The sequence below is a fragment of the Martes martes genome (assembly GCF_963455335.1).
Source record: "Martes martes genome assembly, chromosome: 7".
NCBI lineage: Eukaryota > Metazoa > Chordata > Mammalia > Carnivora > Mustelidae > Martes > Martes martes.
The window spans coordinates 108972782-108998290 of NC_137894.1; the positions used below are offsets into that span (position 1 = coordinate 108972782).

Genomic DNA, 25509 nt, shown 5'->3' on the forward strand with positions numbered 1-25509 from the left:
TGGATTATAGCCATCTTAGTGGATGTGAAATGACATCTCATGTGGTTTTGATATATATTTCTCTAATGACTGTGGATGTTCTTTAGAGAGATATCTGTTCAATCCTTTGCCCAATTTAATTCTTTGGTTATTTGTTGTTTTTATTGTTGAGCTATAAATGTTCTTTATGCAACATATAGAAATGTACATACTTAGATATTCTCAGTTGTATCTGAGATCATTTACATGCTTCAGCGTCCCACGATTATCAAACATACTAAAGGATAAAATACGCCCACCATTGCATTTCCTCCTACTTGGTCCTTGCCTACCATTTTGACCGCGCATGTGCCTCTCCAATTTATAGTGACTGAAGTGCTGGCTAACAGAGATAACATTTTACACTTACAATCCTTTATAATTTTCAGAACACTTACATGGACACTGTGTTATTTATTTTTTTAAATTATTATATCTGTTTTTTGAGTAAGGAAATGAGTTCAGGGGTTAAATAACTTGCCCAAGATCAGAAAGTTCAGGTTGTCATTGACATGTATGCTCACAGATTCCGATTCCCCACCTGTTGTTCTTTCTCTGGGCTGTCTCCTGCTGGGCTGAGCATTGTCCATGCTGATCCTTCTGGCCTTAGGGCTCTTTTCCATTTACCTGTTTTAAAACTTGGTCCTCTCCAATATTTTTGTTCATTAACTGACCCTCCCCACCTGGGTTAATCACGGACACTTCCCACCTGGGTTAATCACGGACATCTCAAACTGAGATGCCTAATTTGGATCCCCTGGCAGAATCCTTAGAAGGGAACAGATGATGAGAGAGCCTCTTCTCAATGATTTTCTAAATGTTTCCACTTCTCATATAGGTCAATGAGCTCAAGACCTCCATGCAGTCTGTTTTACAGCAGTGGAAGGTTTGTGATAAACTGTATGAGGAAGTGACGATGATGACCATCCGATTCTGCTACTGCATGGAGCACAGCAAGCCTGTGGTTTTGTCGTTAGAAGCCTTAAGATGCCAGGTGCAGAGCCTTCAGGTAAATTAACTACATCTTGGCCCAGTGCGTCCATTGTTGGCAGAAAATCTCCAGTGAAGTCAAGCCCGGAAATGGCCACAATGGCCTTGGTGCTGTCCACAGAGAAGCACACAACACTGTTTTAAATAGCAGCATCAAAAGCGTAACATGGAATTCCAAAATGAGTCCCATGAGCCCGATGAGTGAAACTTTGTAAAAGGATACATTGGCTTTTTCATCATTGTTTGAGTGTGTGTCTGTTAGTGTACTTTTTAAAGTTCTTTCTTAAATGAAAGAATGCCATTCGGTTGTTTTCTTCTTCACATTTCTAATAATTTCCCCCAGTCCTATTAAAGTTTGAGTGTTCGTGTTACTGTGATGTGGCAGCACGTGTTGGTAAGCAGCTGCCTCCTTTGGATGTGGCCAGGCCATTCTGAAAGGAACGTTCCTGCTCTCTCCTCTCAGTCTCTTCAAGACGAAGCCGAGGGCAGTGAAGGAAGTTGGGAGAAACTGCAGGAGCTGGTTGGGAAACTCAAGGACCGCTGCCCCTCGGTTGCCGAGATAATCGAAGAGAAATGTCAGATCACGCATGCCAGGTATGCTTTAAGATACTGTTTAAATAACAGCAGGTATCTTTATCTCCGTGACGTGGGGTGAATGACGTTACAGAGGCTTTGTGAAGTCTTCGTAGTCGCTGGAGATAACTTGGTTTGTGCAACTCTGGTTTCTGCTCTGAAGCATCTAGTTATGTAAGATTTGATTTGGGGAAGGCTGTTTCTTACCTTGTAGCCAGGGTCTCCACTCTCAGAGGGCACAGACTAACTGCCCAGTGTGAGCCTCAGGGACACCAAAATCCCGGGCAGAGACAGGCTTACGGGGTATTCAGATCGACAATCTGTTTCACTGGAAATGTAAGATGGAAAAAGGGGATGTTATTACTCCTCTTGGGGAGACTATTTATGAGATTGAGAGAATTCTTTGATGAACTGCTTATGGTAGAAAGTTCCTTCTAAGGAATGTGGCCCTACTTCATTGCAAGGCTTTTATTTTGCTCAGTAGGACATGAAATTTGGCCTAAAGATAATTTGCTCTGATGACAAAGACATGTGAGCTACCCTCCATGCCCTTCTCTATCCTTCCTCCATGCAGAGTCAGCATCTCTGGAAATCTACTCTGAACAAGTGTTGAACAGGGGGCATCAAATTTATATACCCCCCAGTGGCACCCTCAGCTCACGATCCAGTCCTTACTGGGAGAAGGGAAGGAGGGAGAGGAAGGAGGCACATAGATGCATATCTGATGCCACTTCTGGTATCAGGGCCGCCCTCGAAACAGGGCAGTGCGGTTTGCTGTAAAGGGATTCAGCTGTTGCCACTTGTTACATTGTTGGCACAAGAATGCACCAGAAGGCTTGTTGGAAAAGGTTGCAGAAAATAGTACCAAAATGCTCATGGTCATTATCTGTACATTAATGAGCTGTCGGGTGGTTTTGTTACCTTTTTTTTATAGATAGGTAGGCAAGTATGTAGGTAGGAAGGTAGGTAGATAAGCTAAATACAGACGTAGGGATAGATAGATTTAAACATACATGTTTTGTGGGGTTTTGTTTTTATTTTATGAGGAGTGTATGTTGTATTTATAATTGGGAAAAAATATTGTTAAGAGAAAACTATTCTGGGGCGCCTGGGTGGCTCAGTTGGTTGGGCGACTACCTTTGGCTCGGGTCATGGTCCTGGAGTCCTGGGATTAAGTCCCACATTGGGCTCCCTGCTCAGCGGGGAGTCTTTTTCTCCCTCTGACCTGTCCCCTCTCATGCTCGCTCGCTCTCTCTCAAATAAATAAATAAATAATCATTTTGAAAAAAAAAAAAACAAAAAAAAATCTATTCTGGGATTCCTGGGTGGCTCAGTTGGTTAAGTGTCTCCCTTCTGCTTAGGTCAGATCCTGAGGTCCTGGGATTGAGCCCCACATTGGGCTTCCTGCTCAGCAGGGAGCCTGCTTCTCCCTCTGCCTGGTGTTGCCCCTGCTTGTGCTCACTCAATCTCTCACAAATAAAATAAAATATTTAAAAAAAAAAACCAAAACACTGTTCCGCTAAGATTTTTGAAATCCATAAAAATGAAGCAGTTGTGCCGTTTTTCCCCTTTTCCATCTGTTTAGCAGGGTTAAGGATATTCTGAAACAAGCATTTTCATGTGCTTCAGGTAAAAATGTAAATATTACAATGCTTCCAGAAAGCTAGTTTGACCACATATATACCCATAACCTTAAAAATATTTACATATTTTTATTCCTTGACTAGAGTAATTCTCTCAGAAATCTAGTTTAAGGCCAGTGTCTTGAAATACAGAAAAAGGCCTTTTGAACAAAGTTGTATCTGAGCATTAGATTTGAAAGCAAAAATTGAAAATTATTTCAGTATCCACAGTAATCTCAAATTTGGTAATTAAACAAAAACCAGACCATTTAAAGACAACTATATGCGGCCATTTCAAGTTAGACTTCCTTATTTTTTATTAATAACATGGAGAAATTTGTAAGTCATATAAGAAAGGTACTACAGTCTGTATGTGGAGTAAAAACAATTTCCATTATTCCTGCTGTTATATAAGGGACATGTTGCTTTTGTGATTAGAAAATAAATTGGCGGGGGGGGGGTGCGCCTGGGTGGCTCAGTAGATTAAAGCGTCTGCCTTCAGCTCAGGTCATGATCCCAGGGTCCTGGGATCGAGCCCACGTCCAGCTCTCTGCTCAGCAGCGAGCCTGCTTCCCCACTCTCACTCTGCCTGCCTCTCTGCCTACTTGTGATCTCTCTCTGTCAAATAAATAAATATTTAAAAAAAAAAAAAAAGAAAAGAAATTTGGGGACGCATGGGTAGCTCAGTTGGTTAAGCATCTGCCTTTGTCTCAGGTCATGATCCCTGGGTCCTGGGATCAAGGCCCACATCAGGCTCCCTGCTCAGTGTGGAGCCTGCTTCTCCCTCTGCCCCTGCCCCTGCCTGTGCTTGCTTTCTCTCTCTCTCTCTCTCTCTCTCTTTCATTCTCTCTGACAAATAAATAAAATCTTCAAAAATAAAATAAGGTTGGCATAAGCACAATTTAAATAAGGCCTACTTAATGACCCCCCCATCTCTAAACCAGGAGCCCCTCCCATGTGGAGAAGGTTTCTTCTTGCCAGTCACAAATTTGGTAGTTTTTGTTGAGAATTATAAAGTTGATGAAATGTCCTAATTTGGAACTTCTGCTTATATAACAGTGATACATTAATAAAAACGTCATTTATGTCTCACCAGCCCATCTGCTATTTACCTGGTATGCAGTATTTACCTGGTCGGCAGAATGTGTGCACTGTGCTTTTGCTGCAATGGGACGGGTGGTCTGAGGGTCCCCTTGTTCATGTTGTTCTGACAGGTGGACCCAGGTAAACCAAGACATTGCAGACCAGTTGCAGAAGGCCCAGAGTCTGCTCCAGCTCTGGAAGGCCTATAACAGTGCTCACACGGAAGCTACAGCGAGGCTGGAGCAGCAAGAAGCAAAGTACCAAGAGCTTGAAAACATCAACATGTCTGGAAACAACCTGGCTGAGATCCTGACCCCAGCCCTGCAGGATGTAAAGGTGATTGCAAAGCCCATTGGGAAAACCAAGGCCGAGACAGCCCAACAGATAGGGCTATGACCCAGGGACTAGACAGACCACAGGGACAAAGAAGTGGGTCAGGACAGGTTCATGAGCAGCCCATGTAGGACACGAATGAGCCTGGGTGTTGCAGGGTTGGGAGAGACAGGTGATGGCTCAGAGGCGAGGTCTAGGCAGTGGGTTAAATAGGTCAAGGGCACCTGACAGCATCTCATTTCAAGTTTCCCCTTTCAGTCTAACAGGTAAATCTTCAAAGCAAAAGCCTCATACCAGGTCTCCAATGAAGGCAAAAGTATCTCAACTGAGTATGATCATCTACACTCACATACACATCTGTGGTCTTGCTTTAGAAATAATCATGGACTCTTGCCACATTAGTATGGCATTTCTGTGGGTATAATGATTTTTAGACTATATTTAAGAGTTGTATAATTTTATCCTGTTAGAATGATGAGTACCCAGAAAGTGAATACTCTGTAGTTTTAAACTGGGTGACCAGATGCATTGTGTGTATCTTCTGATACTATAGGTCAAATCAAAAAGTAATAATCAACTTAGACAATCCAACAAATATGTAATCTGTATTTCAGATTAACTTCTACCTGATCTATTGTTTAAACAAACAGATTTCACATACACTGTATTTATAGAGTAGCCCTAAAATCAGCTTGATTAATGAGATCCTACAGTCTCTGCAAATGAGCCCATTTAGGTCATAAAATCTCAAACACAGGACAGAGTTGCATTGATTCATAAAATAGCCTTAAAGCAGATCCCTGAAGTGTTCGAAGATTAGAAACATAAAACAGAGGAATCCACCCAGGTGGTCTCCAGTTTCTGTACACTGGAAGGCCCAAACTCTGTTGATCAGTTGTCAGTTTTAGCTCTAAACTGACATATTTCTGAAGAGCACCACTGATGCGCCTCATGTAATGAAAGCTTGGTTTTTTCAGCTCTTTAAAATAAACACTATTGGGCTCCTGGGTGGCTCAATGGGTTAAGCTTCTGCCTTTGCCTCGGGTCATGATCTCAGGGTCCCGGGATCAAGCCCCGCATGGGGCTCTCCGCTCGGCAGGGAGCCTGCTTCCCCCTCTCTCTCTGCCTGCCTCTCTGCCTACTTGTGATCTCACTCTGTCAAATAAATAAAATCTTTTTAAAAAATTAAAATAAACACTATCAAAAAAAATACTAACAAAGGGCCACACCCAGTATTTTAGGGCAGAAATTCTCCTAGATGTTGACAGAGTAGCGAGCATGGGAATTTGTGTTACGATTGGAGGTGGAAGTGTTTTCTATTCACTGTTTCTCCTCCAGGAGCTGCAGCATGATGTACAGGAGACAAAAGAAGCCTTTCTCCAGAATTCCACTCTCCTTGATGGACTTCCGCAGCTCCCAGAGTCCAGTACCCGCGGGCCCCACTCTGCACAACTGCATTCCCTCCAGAGGGCTAGTTACTTGGAAGAGATGTTGCTTGTGAAGGCTAATGAATTTGAGGTTCATCTCCTATTTCCATTCAAGTTGTAATCTTGGACATTGGCAAGCTACCCTCAATCCCTTATATCTTGCGAAGTAATAGTTTTTAGTGCTGTATGGATGGCCCCTCAGGGAAACTACAGAATCAAGGTGCCCTCAGATGACTGTTCAATCACATGGGCAGTGAGCAGGTCATGAGCAAACCTCTGTTCTTCGTTGCACGTGTTAGTTGAAGAAATGAGCTATTAGATTCCTTACACTGTTCAGATCGCATAGTTATTTGGATCTCCAAAGGGGGTCCTTGAGTCATAGAAGTAGCTGCTTAAAGCTGAACCATCTGTTAAACTCTTTATTCATTTTTGGAAAAACTTTTAGTGCATGAGCTGTCAGAAAGAACAGAAGGCCCTGGAGCTCCATTATCACATGTCAGTATCAACAGGAAGATAAAATTTAACTAGCAAGACTGAGGGAGCAGAGGACTCACTAACCGTCCTCCCTAGGCCGCCCCAAGCAGGTGACCCAGTCATCCCTGGAGGCTTGGAGCTTTGCAGGAGGGAAAACAGGAAGTCTTCTGAATATTCATCTCTGAGTAGTAACAATGAGCTGCTGGGGGGGTTGAAAGCACCTTGAGCTTCTATCAGCTTCCAGGAATATGCGTAGTTCTGTTATGTATGCACATGAAAATGATTTCTAATGAAAATTTCTCTTGTTCTAGTTTGTTCTGTCACAGTTCAAGGATTTTGGGGACCGCTTAGAATCTTTAAAAGGTCTCATCATGCATGAAGAAGAGAATTTGGATAAACTCTACCATCAAGAAAAAGAGGAGAACCTTGACTTATTCCTGGTATTGCCAATATTTGTGTTTCCTTAGGGCTTAGACTCACCATAAGGTAAAAAACAGGCTAATGACTGTTGAGTTACAGAATTTGTTTGTATCGTCACTGAAGCACGAGCATTTATATGCTATTCATTCTTGGCCTTATTTGCCCTAAGGCCTAGAAGAGTATGACAACATAGAGATCTATTTTAGTAATATGCCATGGTAAATGTAGTCGATTTAAAAATTTTTGACATATTTACTAATTAACTTCAGTGAACTAGAATAATCTAGAAACTGGCTGTTGTGATTAATTGAATTTCTCTGGTTAGTTGAAGATTAAAAAGTAAAATATCCTATAAATGAATTCTGTAGTTCTTCTTTCTTTATTAAACTAGTACGTTTAGTGTAAGTAGCATAAATTAAAGAATTCAGGATCCTACAGACTCCTAAGGACCGATATCCATAACCTAGATCAAGAGTCAGCTAACTATGGCCCCCTGTCCAGATCCTGTCTCCCACCTGATTGTATAAAGTGTTACTGGCTCACAGTCATGCCCCTCCATTTATTAATTCTCTTTGGGAGCTTTCATGCTGCGGGGGCAGAGCTGACTAGTTATAACAGAGATCAAATGGCCCATAAAAGCTGCAATATTTATGATCTAGCCCTTTACAGAAAAAGTTTGCTGACCCTGGCCTGGATTACTGTGGCAGAGTTCTATAGTGATAACATGGATATTGTGAAGGATGCTTGCTTAACATATCATTGACCTAGATGCTGTCCCTGGAATATTTTAAAAATAACATTTTGCTGAGTTTGTGTTCTTGTGATTTCATGTCCTATCCAAATACGGATGTTTAAGTAGCATGCTTTACCAGGGTTGTTTTTTTGTAAACTACAGGGTAAACTACATGATCTGTTGAAGGTCAGGTTGTTGGCAGACTACATGGGACTTTTGAAGGTCCTAAATGGGTCCTTTAAAAAAAAAAAAAAACTAATTCCATCTTTCTTAAAAACATAATCTGACATGCTTTTCTATTTCCTGGGCCATTCAGGTGCTGACCACACATGTACTTGTTCTAGAAAAGCCGCAGGATTGGGAGATTAGGGTTCACCAGCTCTCACATTAACTGGCTCTTTGACTGTGGGCCAGTCATTTACTTCTCTAGGCCCCAGTTTTCCCCCATGGTTGAGATAAGGGTGGTTTGCAGGATCTCTGAGGTCTTTTCATCATCTAGATCGCTCATTGACCTCCAGAAACCTGAAATGTAATTTTTTTTAATAGAACCACGTGCTGGCACTGACGGCCCAGTCACCTGATGTTGAGCATTTGAATGAAGTAAGCCTCAAGCTCCCGGTTAGCGACATAGCCGTAAAGACGTTACAGAACATGAACCGGCAGTGGATTCGGGCCACGGCCACGGCGCTGGAACACTGCAGGTCAGAGCATCCCGTCCCTGCCGTTCCGTTCCCGTGAAAGCTGCAGTGACCAGCTCAGGAAGGACATTGTTTTCTGACTCTTGTTTTGTTTGTTTATAAACCTTTGCAGTGAGCTGCAGGGAACTGGCTTGAATAAAACGTTTCTTTACTGCTGCGAAAAATGGGTCCAACTTTTGGAGAAGATAGAAGAGACACTGAAGGTGAATGTGGCCGACAGCCTCCCAGCTCTTCTGGAACAGCAGAAAACATATGAGGTAAATCTCTGCTCTCCCACTACTTTGTGCCCTCACCCTGGGCAGGAGTCGGGAAAAGATGCTCACTGTATTTTATTTTAAGTCTGTCAACCCTTAGATACCGAGTATTGGTCTTGAGGCAGATTCGTGTGTCAGTTGATTGTAAAATTCTCACACGTTTCATAAGTTTCAACATTTTTAGTGCTCCACTTTGTTAATGAGGGAACTCCTAGATTTTCCGCAGTGGGTGGAAGCTTCTAGCACAACTCGGCTTCCGTAGAAGCCTACCAAGACATACCAAGGCCAGGCTGAAATACTGCAGCTTCATCTCAGCCTGCACTGAATAATTCTCTAAAATATGGAAGCCCCTGGTAGAATTGTAATTGGAGCATTAATGATTGGACAGGGGACTTCCCCCATGCATGTGCTGATGGACATTTGGAAGTACCTTTAGTGGTTATAGGCAGAGACTGCATTTTGAAAGTATGCATGATTAGGTCACTGTCATTTTTAATGTAACTGATTTAAGTCCGCTTGTTACATTAATGCCCTCCAGTGAAAATGAAGTTCATTGAACCAAAACACCCTGAATGATCTTGATTAAATTACCAAACCTCTTTACATCTTCGTTTCCTCGTCTTTAAGTGGGTATGATAATAGTACTTAGTCTGGAGCACCTGGGTGGCTCTGTAGGTTAAGCATCTGCCTTCGGCTCCGGTCATGATCCCAGGGTCCTGAGATGGAGTCCCACCTCAGGCTCCCTGCTCAGCAGGGAGTCTGCTTCTCCCTCTCCTCTGTTTCATTCCTTCTCATGCCCACTCTCTGTCACTTGCTCACTCTTTCAGATAAATAAAATCTCTAAAAAATAGTACCTACCTCTAAAGACTGAGGAATTAGTGAGACATGCATGTTTTACACAGTGCCTAACAAGTGTTGAATGCCCAATAAATGGGCATTAGATGTCGTTATTATTAGGCCCGTTGACTTCTGAGATTATATCCACACACCTGTGGATATGATGGCTGAGCACTTTTTGCAATGAGGCTCCAATAATTTGAAAATTAATCTTCTCACATGTCCTATAGGAGCTTAGATTTTAATGGTACATACAAGTTCCAGGTTTCTTAAAAAGAAATCTATTAGCTGATATTTTCTATTTTAACTCCCATACAGATGTTAGAAGCTGAAGTTTCTATAAACCAGACAGTTGCTGATTCTTACGTCACCCAGTGCTTGCAACTCTTGGACACAACAGAAATAGAGAAGAGGTAAGTGTCTGGGGCATATGATGGTTGTGTGTATGTGGAGGGTCACACAGTGGGAGCTGGCCTTCCACCATGTGGGTCTTGACCACATCAGTAACCGGCAGCCATGTCGGTTGATAGCCCGTCATGGGGCCAGTCTTCTATTAGGATGGGGACTTGCTGTGTGGCTATCGAAAGGTCAGTCACACTTGTGTGTACGGTAGGGGGGTGGCATTAGCAACAGTAGATGAGTGCTTTGCAAATACCCACTCACCAAGTATAGTTGATGAAGTTTTTACCCCAAAAGGATTCTTCTGTAGTGTTTTCCTCTCTGCCTGCAGCCTCATGACATTTTGTATTTAAAAAGGAATTCTTGGGACTCCTGGGTGGCTCAGTGGGTTAAGCCTCTGCCTTCAGGTCAGGTCATGATCTCAGGGTCCTGGGATCGAGTCCCACATCGGGCTCTCTGCTCAGCGAGGAGCCTGCTTTCCCCCCTTCTCTCTCTCTGCCTGGTTCTCTGCCTACTTCTGATCTCTCTCTGTCAAATGAATAAATAAAAATCTTTTAAAAAAATTAAAAAATAAAAAGGAATTCTTGAGGTGCTGCTCTTCCCAGCAGGTAGCTGTGTCACAGAGTTGTCAGAGAAGGGATTTCTCTCTGTGCTACATACATGGCATTGGCGTCGGTCAGGCTGAGCAGAGCCTCAGCTGAACCTGCTCACACAGCAGTTACATGCGGTGGGCGAGCTCTCTTCGGTGCTTCTCTAAGTGTCCTGATGACCGCTACTGCTTTTCTTCCTCATCGATACCGTAGACCTCTGATTTTCCTTTGAGCATAACTAAGAAATATAAAGTGCATTTCTTCGTAGCTCTGAAGTTATAAATTCAGGCTAGATTCTTGTGCCAGGACAATAAACTAGTTTTGATTTGATTGGTGCAGCAAAACATGACTTTTCCTATAATAAATAAAAGGCCTTATTTATCATGTGGTGGGTGTTATTTATCTGGAAAAGAACTAGGTGAGGAGTTGCGGAAAGCATATTCTTTATTGCTGAAATTTTGTCTGGTACAACCTTCAGGTAATGGGTAACGTTGCACAGTCCCTGTTCATCATTTCCCATTGGTCTGATACTCTGTTTTCCATACAGCTTTTGGCATAATGTAAGTTAAAACAGCTTAAGTTTAAGGGATACAATTGTGCATGCTGGCAAAATACCAAGACTTCCGCAAATATCCCCTGCTAAATGCCTTTTTGCTGCCCCTGCCTAAGTTTCCCAAACATTTAAAATAAATGTACTCAGATTTTAAGGGTTTTTTTCCCCCATGTAAATTGTGCACATAAATGGCAAACGTGAGTTTCTGTTATGTGTCGATAGTGATTTTTTTTCTGTGTGCTGATGTCCAGATTCTCTGACCGTTTGTTTTTCCCAAGACCGGAATTTATTTCAAAGTTCACAAAACTGAAGGACCGGTGGCAGAGCGCCGCCCAGCGCGTCCGGCAGAGGAAGAGTGACATTGATGGGCTGGTGGGGCAATGGCGGTACTTCACCACAACTGCAGAGGACTTGCTCCGCTTCCTCAGCGATACCTGCCACCTGCTGTCTGCCTTGAAGGGCCGGGACTGTCACAGCCTCCACCAAACCAGAAGGCTGATCCGTGAGCTGAAGGTAGTACATGCGCAGTCGTGGTGTGAGGACTTGCAGGGTGGTCGCTGTTTGGAAAATGTTCCCTCCACCTCAGGTTTTCAGTTGTGGTTCACGTGTACTCTCTGCACGTGGGAAGACCAGCCGGGTCACCATGACCCTCTCCAGCCTTGTCCCCAGCCTGGTGGTGTCAGAAACCCAATCTTCTCTATTCATCCTGAAATAGTGAGGGTTTCTTGGGCTGTGGGGGGAGGGATGGGGTAGAGATGGGTGGGGTAGGGTGGGAGAAGTTTGGGGTGACAGATTCACACCACCCAAGCTTCTAAGGTACGGGCTGGTGAATCACTTGACCACCAGAGCTGTAATTTATAAGGACACTCCTGCTTATTCTGGAAGAGCAAATTCACATAGGCAACCAAGTTTTTTTTTTCTTTTATCCTTTTTATTTTATATTAATTCCAACGCAGTTAACATACAGTATTATATTGGTTTCAGGTGTACAATATAGTGATTCAGCAATTCCATGTATTACTCAGTGCTCGTCAAGATGAGTGTGCTCTTACGCAACAGAGTTTTCAATCAGAGGGCTGTTCAATGCACCTTGGTTTATACTAATTAGTTGGCAGTCTCCAAAACATGTTCCATTTAGCTACAGAACCACACCTCACTGTAGAGACATGACTAAAAGAAACACTGCCCTTCTGAAATCCTGTGCTGTCTGCATTCATTTATCTGGTCACAAAGTATCAATTGAGTACCTGCTCTGTGCCAAGTCAGTGTGGACAAAGAAAAGAGCCTGGCTCTCAGGCATGCAGTCAAACAAATCAGTAAACAAGGAAATGCTAATTCGTCTGATTGGTCAGGGAAATCCGACAAATCCATAAACAAAAAAATACCAGATTGCAATAAGGCATACATAGATAATTAAAACAAGACCAGTAATGGAGGGGCCGGGTGGCTACTTTCGGTTGCGTGATCTCCAGGAACACGACATTTAAACTGGAACCTGAAAGAGGAGAGGGAGCCGTCCATGCAAAAATCTGGGGAAAGAGCCTTTCAGACAAAAGGGGTGTCTTACCCAAAGTGCCCAAGATGGGAACAAGCTTCACACGGCAGAGGAACAGAAGGAAGGCTAGTGTGAGTGGAGCATGGCCAGTGAGGCAGCCCCGGGAGGGAGTGACTTTGAGAGTGGGGCAGGGGGGAGCACTTTGAAGTATGGTAGCCCAGTTACAGTCTTGCTATAATAGGAAGCCTTTGAAGAGATTCATTTGCAAGAGGGGGCATTTGTATTTTTTGAAGACCCTCTGGCTGCTCTCAGGGACAACAGACTATAGAGGAGCTAGAGGAGAGGCAGGAATCCCAGGGTGTTAACGTGTTTCTTCCTTGGTAACGACCACCATGGATCATCATCTCTCACAGTTCTGGGGGTTGACAAGGCTCTGTAAGGTGGTTCTTGCTTGTCTCTCAGGGAGATTCAGTAGATGGTGGTGGGGGCTGGGCTCATCTGAAGGCTCACTCACTCTCCTGTCTAGCACTTAAGCCAGAAATACTCAGACAGCATCATTCTCTTGTGGTCTCCCCACATGGAGGCTTCTGATAGCCAGACTTTTACATGGCAGCTCAATGGCTTCAAAGATACATGTCCCAAGAAAGAGATTCAGGGAGAAGCTGTATCACCTTCTAGACCTAGCCTCAGAAGTCACTTCTGCCATCCTTTATTAATCAAGGCCATCACACGTGCTCACACAGGATCAACAGCAGAGGCGGCAGAGGCACCGCTGCTTGATGGGAGTGGCAAGTTTCTAGACGAGCACACTGGACAGGGAATATTGTTGCGGGCATTTTGTGAAAAATAGAGTCGGCCATAACCATTTAGGAGGCCTTTTCTGTAGTCTTGGATAGTTGTGACAATGGATAAGAAAAGGATGATAATAGTAAAGATAAAAAAAAGATATGTTTCCCCTGCAAGTACTGACCAGCCCTACCCTGCTTATCTTCCAAAATCAGATGAGATAGGGTGTGTTCAGGGTGGTGTGGCCTTAGACTTGCTAATGGCTTAAATGTGGCCCGTAAATAAAAACCTAAATCAAGATGGCTGTAGGGCTTTAGCTTGAGCATTTTGGTGTATAGTGTGCTGTTGACCAAGTCGGGGAAGACTAGAGGAAAAGCAGATCTTTTCAGAAGCTTAAAATGGCTAATGGATTCTATTTATTTGGCTATGTCAAGCATTGCGGATGCTGGAAAGACAAGTGTGGAGTGCCTGTATATTCATTGAGTTGCATTTTCTCTTTTTTGTGTCTGTTCCTGAGAGTACAGTCTGCTTTTCTCCTTTGCATTGGGTTATATCAAGTATCCTCAGAAATACCTTTGCAAATCAATGCTCTGTTTCCATTTTGGAAAATGCCTACAATTAGGTCTCCCTTGAGAAATTTGAAGGTGAAGGAAATCATATCTAGAATAGGAAAAAAACTAATTTTCTTTTTCCTCCTGAAACCAAATGCTTTTGGAAGTAGGAGTCAGTTTAAAAACTTTTACTACATTTTTGTAGTGTAAATACGTAGTTTCAGTCCATTTAAAGAAGAGCCAGCGTGATATGCAAATGGACTGTTTTAAAGCTGTCCCTTTAACACATATATTGATGCTTATGTTTATGTGCCCATAATAAGCCTAAGTATATATTTTCTATATTTTACCTTTTTTCATTTGTTCTCTCCTTTTATATCTGTTCAGCATTGTGTGCATGTTCTGTTTTTGTGGGTTAGGAGTAAGCTGACTCATACAGTGGTAATGGGTATATGCTCTTAATTTCAGGTCTAATGCCCCACTTATTTTCTTAATACTTTCAGATCCATTTATCTTATAGGCTCTTAATCCTTGAAGTATATTTTTTATTTCTCTATGCTTCTGATCGTTAAACTAAGAATGTTATCTCTTAACAACTATTGAATATTATTTAAGAACTCATTATTTGGTGTACTATGTAGTAGTGTAAAACGTCAGCCTTAGATGTGTGTGTGTACGTGTGAACACATTCTAATCAGATTTGCCTTATTTATATCTAACTTAACATTTATTAACAGGAAAAGTTTGGAAGGGAATGCATACACTCACATTTTGATCATATCAGAGGTTTAAGGAAAATCACTTTTTTTTTTTTTCTCTTTAGAGTAAAGAAATTCATTTTCAGAGACGGCAAACTACCTTTGAACTAACCTTAGAAGCTGGGGAGAAGTTACGGAACACGACTAGCCTGGAGACTAAAGAGTTGATTGACAAGAAAATCAGTCAACTTGGGGACACCTGGAAGGACACTAAGCTCCACGTAGAAGAGCTGATTAAACAATTGCAGAGCAACGTGGAGGTAAACTCACCATTTACTCTTCAGGATATTCAAATGCAGCACGTAGAGTTTTTGTTTGCTGTGCAAAAGTGGGCATGATTTTAGGACATAACAGTATTGTAGGTTTTCTAAGGGACCTTGAGTCCTGCTAATCCGTGAATCATGCCAGTTAATGTAAAATAATAATAAATGTAAAAAAAATAATTTTTCAATAACAGATCATTGAAAAAGCTCAGTGTTACATATATAAGTACTTGAGGTTCTATTTTATATCTGCTTTTACGAAACAGAAAGCCTAATAGTGTTCCATGAAAGTTCTGTATACAAAGCTAATGTTCCACATGTGGTCTGTCTTTGGGTATAGCATATGAAAATAAACACAGTGATCCTTCCTCTTCTGTCATCAGAGAATGTGCTTTTCCATGTAAGCACATGTAAGAATTTCCCAGATAATTTATGACTGTATTTTTAAGAACTAAAATGTTTTATTCTGGGTCATTGTTGGGAAAATAATTATTTTGTTACGCTAAAATATACCAGTGTTCTTAAGGACTCTGAGTGGCTTTGAACCTAAGGCCCTGTACAACTATGATCTCTTAAGTAATTTTGTGTTTTTTATTGTTTTTCTTTTCTTCTCTAAACATTATTTAAAGTGGTCTCTGCTTAATTTTTGTTTCTCTGAGCATACCTACTCCTTAACACCTCCCTGATCTGTTGCGCATGTACCAAAACCAGATAACCAAGCTTCTCAGAGATAGTTGTTCTGAGTAAAGAATAAATGTGTGCCAATTCAGGGCCTGAACATCTCTCCTATGTGTAAAGTATCTGAATTTTATCAGGTATATGGGCTGTGAGAAATTCGTTAACTAGCAAGCATTTGTCGAGCACTGGCTCTTGTTGTAAAACATGGTGGGAAACGTAGCTAATGGTTTGGAGGGAGAAATAAGGACTCAGTTTTGTTTCTCTTTCCACTCTCCTCTTGGTTGTGTTCCAGAGAGTTGATGTTGCTAGACAAGTGACTTTCCCTTCTGTGAATTCTGTGTTACTATAGAATAGGGCCAACCCAAGCGTGTTTAGGTATCAGGTGTACTGAGGAGTAAGATAGTGTTTGACTTTATGTTTGTCTATTTTAGTAACCTCAGGACTAGAACCTTATCTCAATGAATCCATTATAAATTTGAACTTGGAGATGTGGGCAGCTGTTTTCTCAGTCATATAAGGTTAAAGGAAGAGAGACGGTGTAAAAGAATGGTGTTGTGGGGGTGGGATTGGGAGCTGGACTTCATCCTTAGGTCATCCCTTGACTGGTCTGCTTCTAACTGCTTGTCCTTGGCAAGTTTTCTCTGAGCCTCAGTGTTCACATTTTAAAATGTAAAACCCTGTGTGTCTTCTAAGATTATTATAATTACAATGAGATAATGAAGTTGAGAGGGCTTTGTAGACTGTCAAGTGCTTTAAGCAGAAGGTGGCAATCAGTGGTGAGAAATGTTGAGTGAAGTTTCACTGTGAAAGGGCCACTGAAGCCAGGCTCCTTCGAGAAAAAGAGAGTGGAGGGATAACAAGAAAAGTGGTTGAGTGCTTCTGGTTTATGCTGCTATTATAGGGTCTGCCCAAGACTGTCCATGTTAAAAATTAATCCTTAATCTTTTAAATGTGAGTTCCACCCCCCCAAAGTGTGAATTTTCCCAGAACTGAACTAGAAATAAGATTAGATAGATCGAGGATACAGGGAAGGAAGAAGAACTATTTCGAGATAAAAACCAGTCAACTCAGTAGTTGAAATAAGCCACACATAAAGCTGCACCAGAGATAATTCTGCTTTTAGACCAGGCTGCTCAAGACCAGAAACTGGGTTTCTGTGCGATTTACAAAAACACATTTGTTGAAGTGGATTAAATGAGTTCATTCTGTTTCTACAATTCGTTCTTAAAAAGCAAAGTGCTTACCAATTTTAATACTGTTTTCAAATAGACCTGGGACCACTGTGAAAAGAAAATCAAGGAGTTGAAAAGCAGGCTGCAAGTTTTAAAGGCACAAAGTAGAGACCCTCTTCCAGAACTTCATGAGGACCTCCACAGAGAAAAAGAGCTGATTAAGGTATTGAAAGCTGTGAAGGAGCATTCAAGATGATCACTTACCGCTTTTGAGAGAAATTGTTTGTTTGCCTTTTCTATTCTTTTTTTTTTTTTTTTTTTTTTTTTTTAGTTTTTTTTATTTGTCAGAGAGAGAGCACAAGCAGGGGGTGCTGTAGGCAGAGGGAGAAGCAGGCTCCCTGCTGAGCAAGGAGCCCAATGCTGGACTTGATCCCAGGACCCTGGGATCATGATCTGAACTGAAGGCAGACTCTTAACTGACTGAGCCACCCAGGCATCCCTTGCCTTTCTATTCTGTGTTGAAACTATGTTTCCATGTTTGGTCAGAAAACGTTTTGCCTATCTTCTGTCTAAAATACCATCTTGGTCTCCAAAGCGTTTGGAATGGATGCTCTCTTTGAGATCCATGTGTGAACATGAGAAAGACTTCTATAGAAATTCTTCTTAGGAATTGAGGATTGGGGGATGGGGGGGTGGGTTCTCCTCCAGGTCCTCTTTCTGTGTCTCTCCTCTGTAATAGAACATGTGCCCTTTGAGATTACCCCAAAACCTGTTCCCTTAACAGATGACCTTGTGTTTGAAATGAGAGTAAAATATTACTAAAGAATTTTGTCTTTTATAGAAGCCAAGTGGTTGGAGTTTTTGCTCAAATATAACATTCTTTAAAAACCTTCCAAACTATATTCTGTCTAGATAAAACACTGGCAGTTATTCCTAGGAGTTTTGGGCCTTTGCTGAAGATTTTTGTAGAAGAATGGATAGGAATTTGGACTGGTAAAATTCCCAGGTCAGGAACAACACACTTCTCTTCCCTATCCATGGCTTTGATGTTTAAAAAACATCCAGAGCCAAATGGAATGGTCTTTAATCTTTTTTCTTTCAATGACTTCAGGAATCCAATTGAAAAAAAAATTATGAAGAAATGAGTACTCTCATCCTTCAAGCTGTGCTAGAAATTGGTTTCCTTCAGTCTGCATCTTTTTTCTTCATTGTAAAAATATCCCAACATGCAAAACATTTCCAGCATAAATAATAATGATAAATGCCATGAAACCGTCACCCAGCTGAAAAAAAAAAAAACATGGCAAATACAGGTGACATGCCCTGCATACTTTCCTTCCCCAGAGGGACCCACAACCCTGAATGAAGTATTTCATCATTCACATTCACTTCTTTATAGTTTTCCTACATGCGATTGTAGCTCTTTGTGACATGCAGAAGTATGGGGCACCTGGGTGGCTCAGTGGGTTAAGCCTCTGCCTTCGGCTTGGGTCATGGTGTCTCAGGGTCCTGGGATCAGGCCCTGAGTCCGGCTCTCTGCTCGGCAGGGAGCCTGCTTCCCCCTCTCTCTCGGCCTGCCTCTCTGCCTACTTGTGATCTCTGTCTGTCAAATAAATAAATAAAATCTTCAAAAAAAAGAAATGCAGAAGTATTACGTTTGTTTTTCAGCTTTGTATAAGTAGTGCCATTACTCCATACTAAAGTCATACAAATACACGCCTACATTTTCCAAGCTTTGCTTTGTACGTTTACATCCTTATTCATTGAAGAAGTGATTTTTACTTATGTTCTGAGGTAAAGATCTGATTTTTAATTTACTCATCACATGGGTAATCACATGGATGACCATTGTCCTGGTACCCAAAGTCCAGTGTCAAATATCAAGTTTCCATATATGTGGGATTTTTTTTTCCTTAGGGCTCTCTCCTGTTGGTTTGCTTACCTCAGCCTTTATATCAACTTATCTTGATTATTGTGCTTTTTAAAAAAAATAACAAATCTTTATTTCAGGCGTGTTGTGTATTCATACTTTGTTCTCCTACAGGAGTGTGGAGGTCCTTGGGTCTTCAGTCTTTCACAACTTTTAGAAGCCATTTGTCAAACTAGGAAAAGTCCTGATAAGAGTTTTAGTGGAATAGTATCAAATTTATAGATACATTGGGGAAAATGAACATCTTTCTGATACTGAGTACCCCTGTTCCAGCATATGACATGTTTCTCCTTTCAGTCATGTTCAATAATGATGTATAATTTTCTTTATGCAGTACTGTACACCTTTTGTTAGATTTCTTTCTTGGCATGTTATTTTTGATACTGTTGAAAATACTTTTTCAAATTATATTTTCTGATTATCACTGGTGCCTAGAAATGATAATTCTTGGTTATTATATTCAATCATGCTAAACTCTTTTGTTAACTCTAATAATTTGCATAATCTTCTAGGTGTCTGTGCAGACAGTCACCATCTGAGAAAAATGATTCTTTTTCTGTTCCTTTTTATTCTAAACTTTTTTTTTTCCTTGCTCTTTCTATACTGGTTAGTACCTCCAGAACATTTTTGAGTAGAAGAACCGATAGGTGGCTCCTTCACGTCGTTCCTGATTTTAAAGAGAATAATTCTGACATTTTACCACTAAGTATGGTATTTGCTAGTGATGATATTATTAGGTCAAAAAAATTCCTACGTATCCCTAATTTTCAACATTTTTATGATCTCTGCATCTTTAGGTATAGATCTAGATGTCAGGGACAGAGAAGATAATTCAGAGTCATACTCTCAGTTGACACAGAGTTTCCTTCCATAAAGTCTAGAAACAGTACAGAATGTGAACTGTAAACTCTTAGGAAGGCATAATATTTCCCAAGTGCCCCACTCTTCAGCGTCCAGCGGGATCCTTTCAGCTTCACAGCCTCCGTGTTCTATCTCTCACTGGAAAAATCGGGAAGAGAGACCAAGAGCATTGAGTTCATCAATCCCATGACCATATTCCAAAAAGAACTCAAGTAACCCGAAGCCTGTCTAGGAAGGTGCTTATCATCCCCAGGTCACTTGGGAGAGATTTACCAACCACTTGGCCAGTCTGAGCTTCACTCTCCTCCTCAGAAGAGGACATTCTCATTACATCTAAGTTGACATATGGACTAACACTTCATTACATACTAGCTTTTCACTGTTCCAGATTGGCCTAGTGGCCGTCTGTATTTATAAGGCTTGTCCAGTGACAGAGCTCGGGGGACACTTTTATTTTTAAAATAATTTTTCAGTTCATAATACTGCCACATGTTTCAAAATTCAGAAGATGCTCCCATCGGTTCCTCTCCACAGAAGCAATCGGTGTTTTTGTTTTTGTTTAATCTGATTGTTTCATTCCAAGCCATCGATTTTTCCAGTATCCTTCAAAGAAGGATCTTTTCTTTCACCATGGATTTATGAGTCCTTCTTTAGCATGTATTAAAATCTAATTCAGGCACTGAACACATTTTTTTTTAAAGTTGTATTTATTTATTTCGGTGGGGGGAGTGGGGGTAGGGTAGAGGGAGAGGCTCTAAAGCAGACTCAGTCCTGAGGACAGAGCCCAGTGTGGGGCTCGATCTCACAACCCTGAGATCATGACCTGAGCTGAAACCAAGAGCCAGTCCTCAACCGCCGAACCACCCGGGCACCCCAGTGTTACCTTTTGTTGTGTATTCTTCCAAAGATTTTCTGTGCATATATAGGCCAATAATTATATAGACACACATTCATTTTTGGTCCTTACCCAAATGGGTAAGGTCTACCTTACCCAAATGGTAAGGTAGAAAAATGGGACTTGACAATCCCCCCTGGTTACTGAGTTAATTAATGCCGCCGTGCTGTGTCTGAGTCCAGGCAAGGACTGTGCAGCTTCAGCAACTAAATTTTACATCCTGTGTAAAGTGGGAATCTTTTAGGCAATATCAACAGAACTGGCATGTCCTTTTGCAGTTACGATTTGGTAGCAAATCTGGAATATTTTAAAGACCAAAGCATGATTTTTTGAACTGTTTGTACAAATGGTGATGAGCTGTAATAACTTCCACAGTAGACCTTGCTCTGTACATTCTTTGATTCCTTGCTTTTTGTCACTTTATGAACATTTTAAAGTTCTGAAGACATTGCCAGATTGCTTTCCTTTCCATCCTGCATTTCTCCCTCTGAGAACTTGGATGCGCCAGGCATCATGGTAGGTGGTGAGCAGTGTTGTCACGGCTCTGACCGATAATGGAGCTGACAGTTTGGACTACTGGAGAGACAGGTGTTAACCAAAAGGTCTCACTCTTGGATATGTGTGTGTGGGAATAATTGTAAGCATGGTGAGTGTTAGATGGGAAAAGGACAGGGGCTATGAGAGCATAAAACAGGGGTCCCAACCTTGTCTGATGAGTCCGAGAAAGCTCCTCTGAGGAATTACCTTTGTGTCTGAGATGTGAAAATGTAAGTAGGAATTAACTAAATATATCTGTGGAAGCATCAGGGTGAAATAAAGAAAAACAAATTTAAATAACTAATTATTATATATATTAAAGTTGTCTAAACATATATGTATAAAACTCAACATCAGAAAGTATGTGGAGAAAGGTAGTCATTCCTCTTAGGATGTAATTTGGCATATTTATTAAGAATTATTAATTATTCTTAATAAATTATTAAAAATTTATTAAGAATTATAAAAATGTCCATATTCCGAATGCCTGGGTGGCTTAGTCGGTTAAGCTTCTGCCTTTGGCTCAGATCCCGATCCCAGGGTCATCGGATCGAGTCCCACATCGGGCTCCTTGCTCAGCGGGGAACCTGCTTCTCCCTTTGCCTGCCGCCCCCTGCCTCCCACTTGTTTGCCTGCTTGCTCTCTCTCTCCCTCTCTCTCTGACAAATAAATAAAATTAAAAAAAAAAAAAAGTCCATATTCAGTCATAGGGGGAAACCAAGTATCCAAACCAAATAATTTAAACCTGGCTGTGGAAAACAAAAACAGGTGTCCTTACTGTGCAGGCATCTGAGACCGCACTTGTGAACGAGGTCTTGGACCAGACTGGGGAATGTTGCACAAAGCTCAGCGGTCTTGGGGGTCTCTAGTTTGAAGTGCATGAGTGGCACCCCTCCACCTGTGAGTCTGTAGCTAGTGAAGTGTTCCACACAGAATCTGTTCTCATCCACTTTACTAGAATCATGAGGGGGAAACTAGGTAACAAGAGTTTAAAGTGATGATTTTTCTTATAAAGCCATTTCTGAATCTTTATGCAACCTTGAAAGAGAATTCTCTGGGCCATTTTATTAAATCTGAATTTTTTTTAAGGATTTTATTTATTTATTTGACACAGAGAGAGAGAGCGCAAGTAGTCAGAGAGGTAGGTTCCCCACGGAGCAGAGAGCCTGGTGCAGGGCTTGATCCCAGGACCCTGAGACCATGACCTGAGCTGAAGGCAGAGGCTTAACCCACTGAGCCACCCAGGCGCCCCTTAAATGTGAATTTTTGTCAGCAAGTCATGTAATCCTGCCAGCATAGCCTTTAGAACTCTGAAAAACAATCAGAATTAACACACTTTCATTGTTGCCACCCCTCAGACTTACTTCTGATGTAAATGAAGGAATCTTCTTTCTACTGCAATAGACAGGTATGAGCTGAGATTCTTAGAATGTGCCAGAGTATGAAGAATTGTGAGCACAATGAAAATCTGGAAGACTCTTGAGTCCTCCTTCCTGCTGTTTCCTTTTACCTCCCCTATTGTGAAAGCAATTTTCTCAAGTCCTAGAATTCAGAAGGTTTAAATCTGATACATTTTAAATAATAATTGTTTCCATAGCCAGGGGAGATTTTCTGCTAACCAAGTTCTGCCAGTTATTAGGGAAGAATTTATTTTTTTCTTCCATTATACTCATTCTTTTTGAAGCTTAACCAGAATAATCCCCTTCCAGCAGAAACTGTTGTTACGATTGCCACAGTAGCAACAATGCATTTCTTACGGTTTTGTTTTGTTTTGTTTTGTTTTAAAGATGGAAAAATCACTTTATACATTTTTGTAACAGTTTCAGAATTAAGTGTGCATGTGTGTGAGACTGTTGCCAGACTCCAAAAATAATTTCTTCTCAATACATGATTTTAAAAGAGAACTAATTGTATAAAAATCTGAACTACCTGAGGAAATTAAAATAAAGATGGAAAAGAATTTTCTTCTGAGAAAAAGGTGGTGAAGAGGGACCCATCCCCAGGAGCAGCGGCGGCGGCTGCCTTGGGCTGTTTCTCATTCAGAAGGTCCCGCCCCCTTCCCCGGACCTCCCCTCCCCCAGAGTCCAATCAAAGGATTAGCCTACAGGTTTGGAAACAACAGCAGCTTGAGTTGATTTTTCCCCCCTTCTTGTGTTTAAATGCAGGAACTAGAGAAGTCTTTGGGCAACTGGACTCAGAACTTGAAAGAACTTCACACTATGAAGACCGACTTAACCCAGCACATTCTTGTGGAGGACGTGATGGTTTTGGAGGAGCAAACAGAGCATTTGCACAGACAATGGGAGGACCTCTGCTTAAGAGTAAGTCAGTTAACTGCAGGGCACGGCTGTTGTGGAGTTTATTGAAATGTCTCCGAAGGCCAGACAAAGTAGAAAGGGACTTAATTTCATTGAACCGGAGGCCCTTTTCAGCTAGAGCCCAGCCTGGCTGCTGTTCCTTTAGAAGGCAGCACCCTGGAGTAACAGATTTGCCCCTTTGTTTCTCCAGGGCTCCGTGCTGGTACTTTGTAACACTTTTAATAAGCTTTTTTAAAAACTTACCTTAAATGGGGGGAAGGGGGAATTGCCATGACAGGCAGCGGTGAGCACTCTGCTGTTTGTCGGGTCGATGATGAGTCCCCCATCGGGATATTAGAATCAGGACTTCAGCAAAGAGGTCTCGTCCTGGCCTTAGGGCAGTGTCTTTGCGGTATCTCACTGGGCCCAACAAACAGCAGGCATCTTCTTTGGTGCCCCACAGAGGGGTGTTTTGTCTGAGAACTCAGGGTTCATGTGCAGCCCGATGTTTCTTTCCAGTAGCTGGCTTTTCTCAAAACTCTAAAAGAAATGATCAGCAGCTTCACTTAGTATCTCAGTGGATCCCTTCTACTTGTTAAAAATGAGATCGTGGGTATAGTCCCATATGGTACATGTTTGTGACAGACGGGAACTAAAGGGTTCAAATAGATCTTTGTTTTAAGAACATGGAATTCTAAGAAAAATGAATTCCTTAATCTCATTTTTGTGAACTAAGAGATATTTAAAAGTTGAGATTTTTTTTAAAAGTTGAAATCCAGATGCTTTTGAGTGCATTTTAATAAAGTAAAATCATTTTCCCTTCTTGGCATTAGTATTTAATATTCATAACGAACTGTAATTGTACATGGCCTCTTAGAATCTTTATTAATATTTTACGTAAAAGAAGATATTTAGGATATGTGAAAAGTATTCTGGAACGAAGGTGGAAGCAGAGACTGGGGCCCAGATGTTCCTAATTGTTACCATTAGGAAACCAATCAGAGTGAAGCTGTACGAAATGCCAGGATTTTAAAAAGCTAAGATAAATAGATGCCCTGAGGAATGAAACACAAAACTTGTTTTTTTTTAGGGCTAGTTCTTTGAGCCTTCTGAACGCATTTGGCTGGTGGATGTAAAAGTCTTAGTTAGGTATTTTTGCCTCCCTCTGAAAAGATCACTGTTTCCTTATCCATAGCAGGAAAGCCTCTGGGAGTTAACACCTTAGTTTCCCCATCTGTGAAGTAGGGGGTTAAAACTTTATCAGAACTCTTTTAACTCAAAGATTCTAAAGATTTTTTAGAGCTGAGAATACTTTTGTATATTTAGAAAGGCTGGTTTGCATTCTTTATATTTAAGTTGTACATTTGAACCCTTTAAGGAGGGAAGAGCCTTTGTGGAAGCCCATGTAGGGGTTGCTCGTGCATAACGGACTCTTGGTTATTTGGGTCAGCTTGCTTCCTACAGAAGAGTATTTGGTTCCATTTCCATAGTTTCCATCCAAAGCCATAGTGCATAATGGGAAGGTAGATTAAATGAGCGATATGCATTTGTTTTTTACTTTATTTTGCTTTTTTTTTTTTTTAAAGATTGGTTGATTTCAGAGAGAGAGAGAGAGAGCACAACCAGGGGAAGAGGCAGGCTCCCTACTGAGCAGGGAGCCCAATGTGGGGCTCAATCCCAGGACCCTGGGATCATGACCTGAGCCAAGGACAGATACTTAGCTGACTGAGCCACCCAGGTGCCCCCGTTTTGCTTTATTTTTGAAAGCTACCACTAAAATATTGAAATAACCAATTTTGTAGTCCATTTGCATTACAAATGTTAGATTTATGTTATAATCTAGATTATAGTTTTTAAGTTAAATAGGCAGGACATTGGTCTTAAATAAGAATTAGGACTTGATTGTTTTTAAACAGATAAAAAGATTTGGGTCATAAAACTTTAAAGAGCATATAGCAAGCCATCAATAAATGTATGTTGAGGGGTGCCTGCATGGCTCGGTGGGTTAAAGCCTCTGCCTTCGGCTCAGGTCATGGTCTCAGGATCCTGGGATCGAGCCCCACATTGGGCTCTCTGCTCCGCAGGGAGCCTGCTTCCTCCTCTCTCCGCCTCCCTCTCTGCCTACTTGTGTTCTCTCTGTCAAATAAATAAATAAAACCTTAAAAAAAAAATGTATGTTGAAAGAACGGGGATTAAAAATTCGGTGATGTTTTAATGTATTTATCTAACCTTCCCTGTTTCTAATTTTTAACATAACCTGGTAATAATAGATACACATTGGA

At 41.4% G+C, this 25509-nt stretch overlaps 1 protein-coding gene across 2 annotated transcripts in view; it reads left to right on the forward strand.

Annotated features, from left to right (window-relative positions):
* SYNE2 (spectrin repeat containing nuclear envelope protein 2) overlaps positions 1–25509 on the forward strand; it is a 328404-nt gene that overhangs the window by 264460 nt on the left and 38435 nt on the right. For both annotated transcript variants that reach the window (XM_080809784.1, XM_080809785.1), the window contains 12 exons: positions 857–1027; positions 1472–1602; positions 4418–4622; positions 5958–6137; positions 6832–6960; positions 8220–8374; positions 8484–8628; positions 9781–9875; positions 11283–11517; positions 14660–14854; positions 16805–16930; positions 23096–23251. In XM_080809784.1, the coding sequence (XP_080665910.1) occupies positions 857–1027; positions 1472–1602; positions 4418–4622; positions 5958–6137; positions 6832–6960; positions 8220–8374; positions 8484–8628; positions 9781–9875; positions 11283–11517; positions 14660–14854; positions 16805–16930; positions 23096–23251 (1923 nt within the window). The remainder of the gene's footprint in view (positions 1–856; positions 1028–1471; positions 1603–4417; positions 4623–5957; positions 6138–6831; positions 6961–8219; positions 8375–8483; positions 8629–9780; positions 9876–11282; positions 11518–14659; positions 14855–16804; positions 16931–23095; positions 23252–25509) is intronic.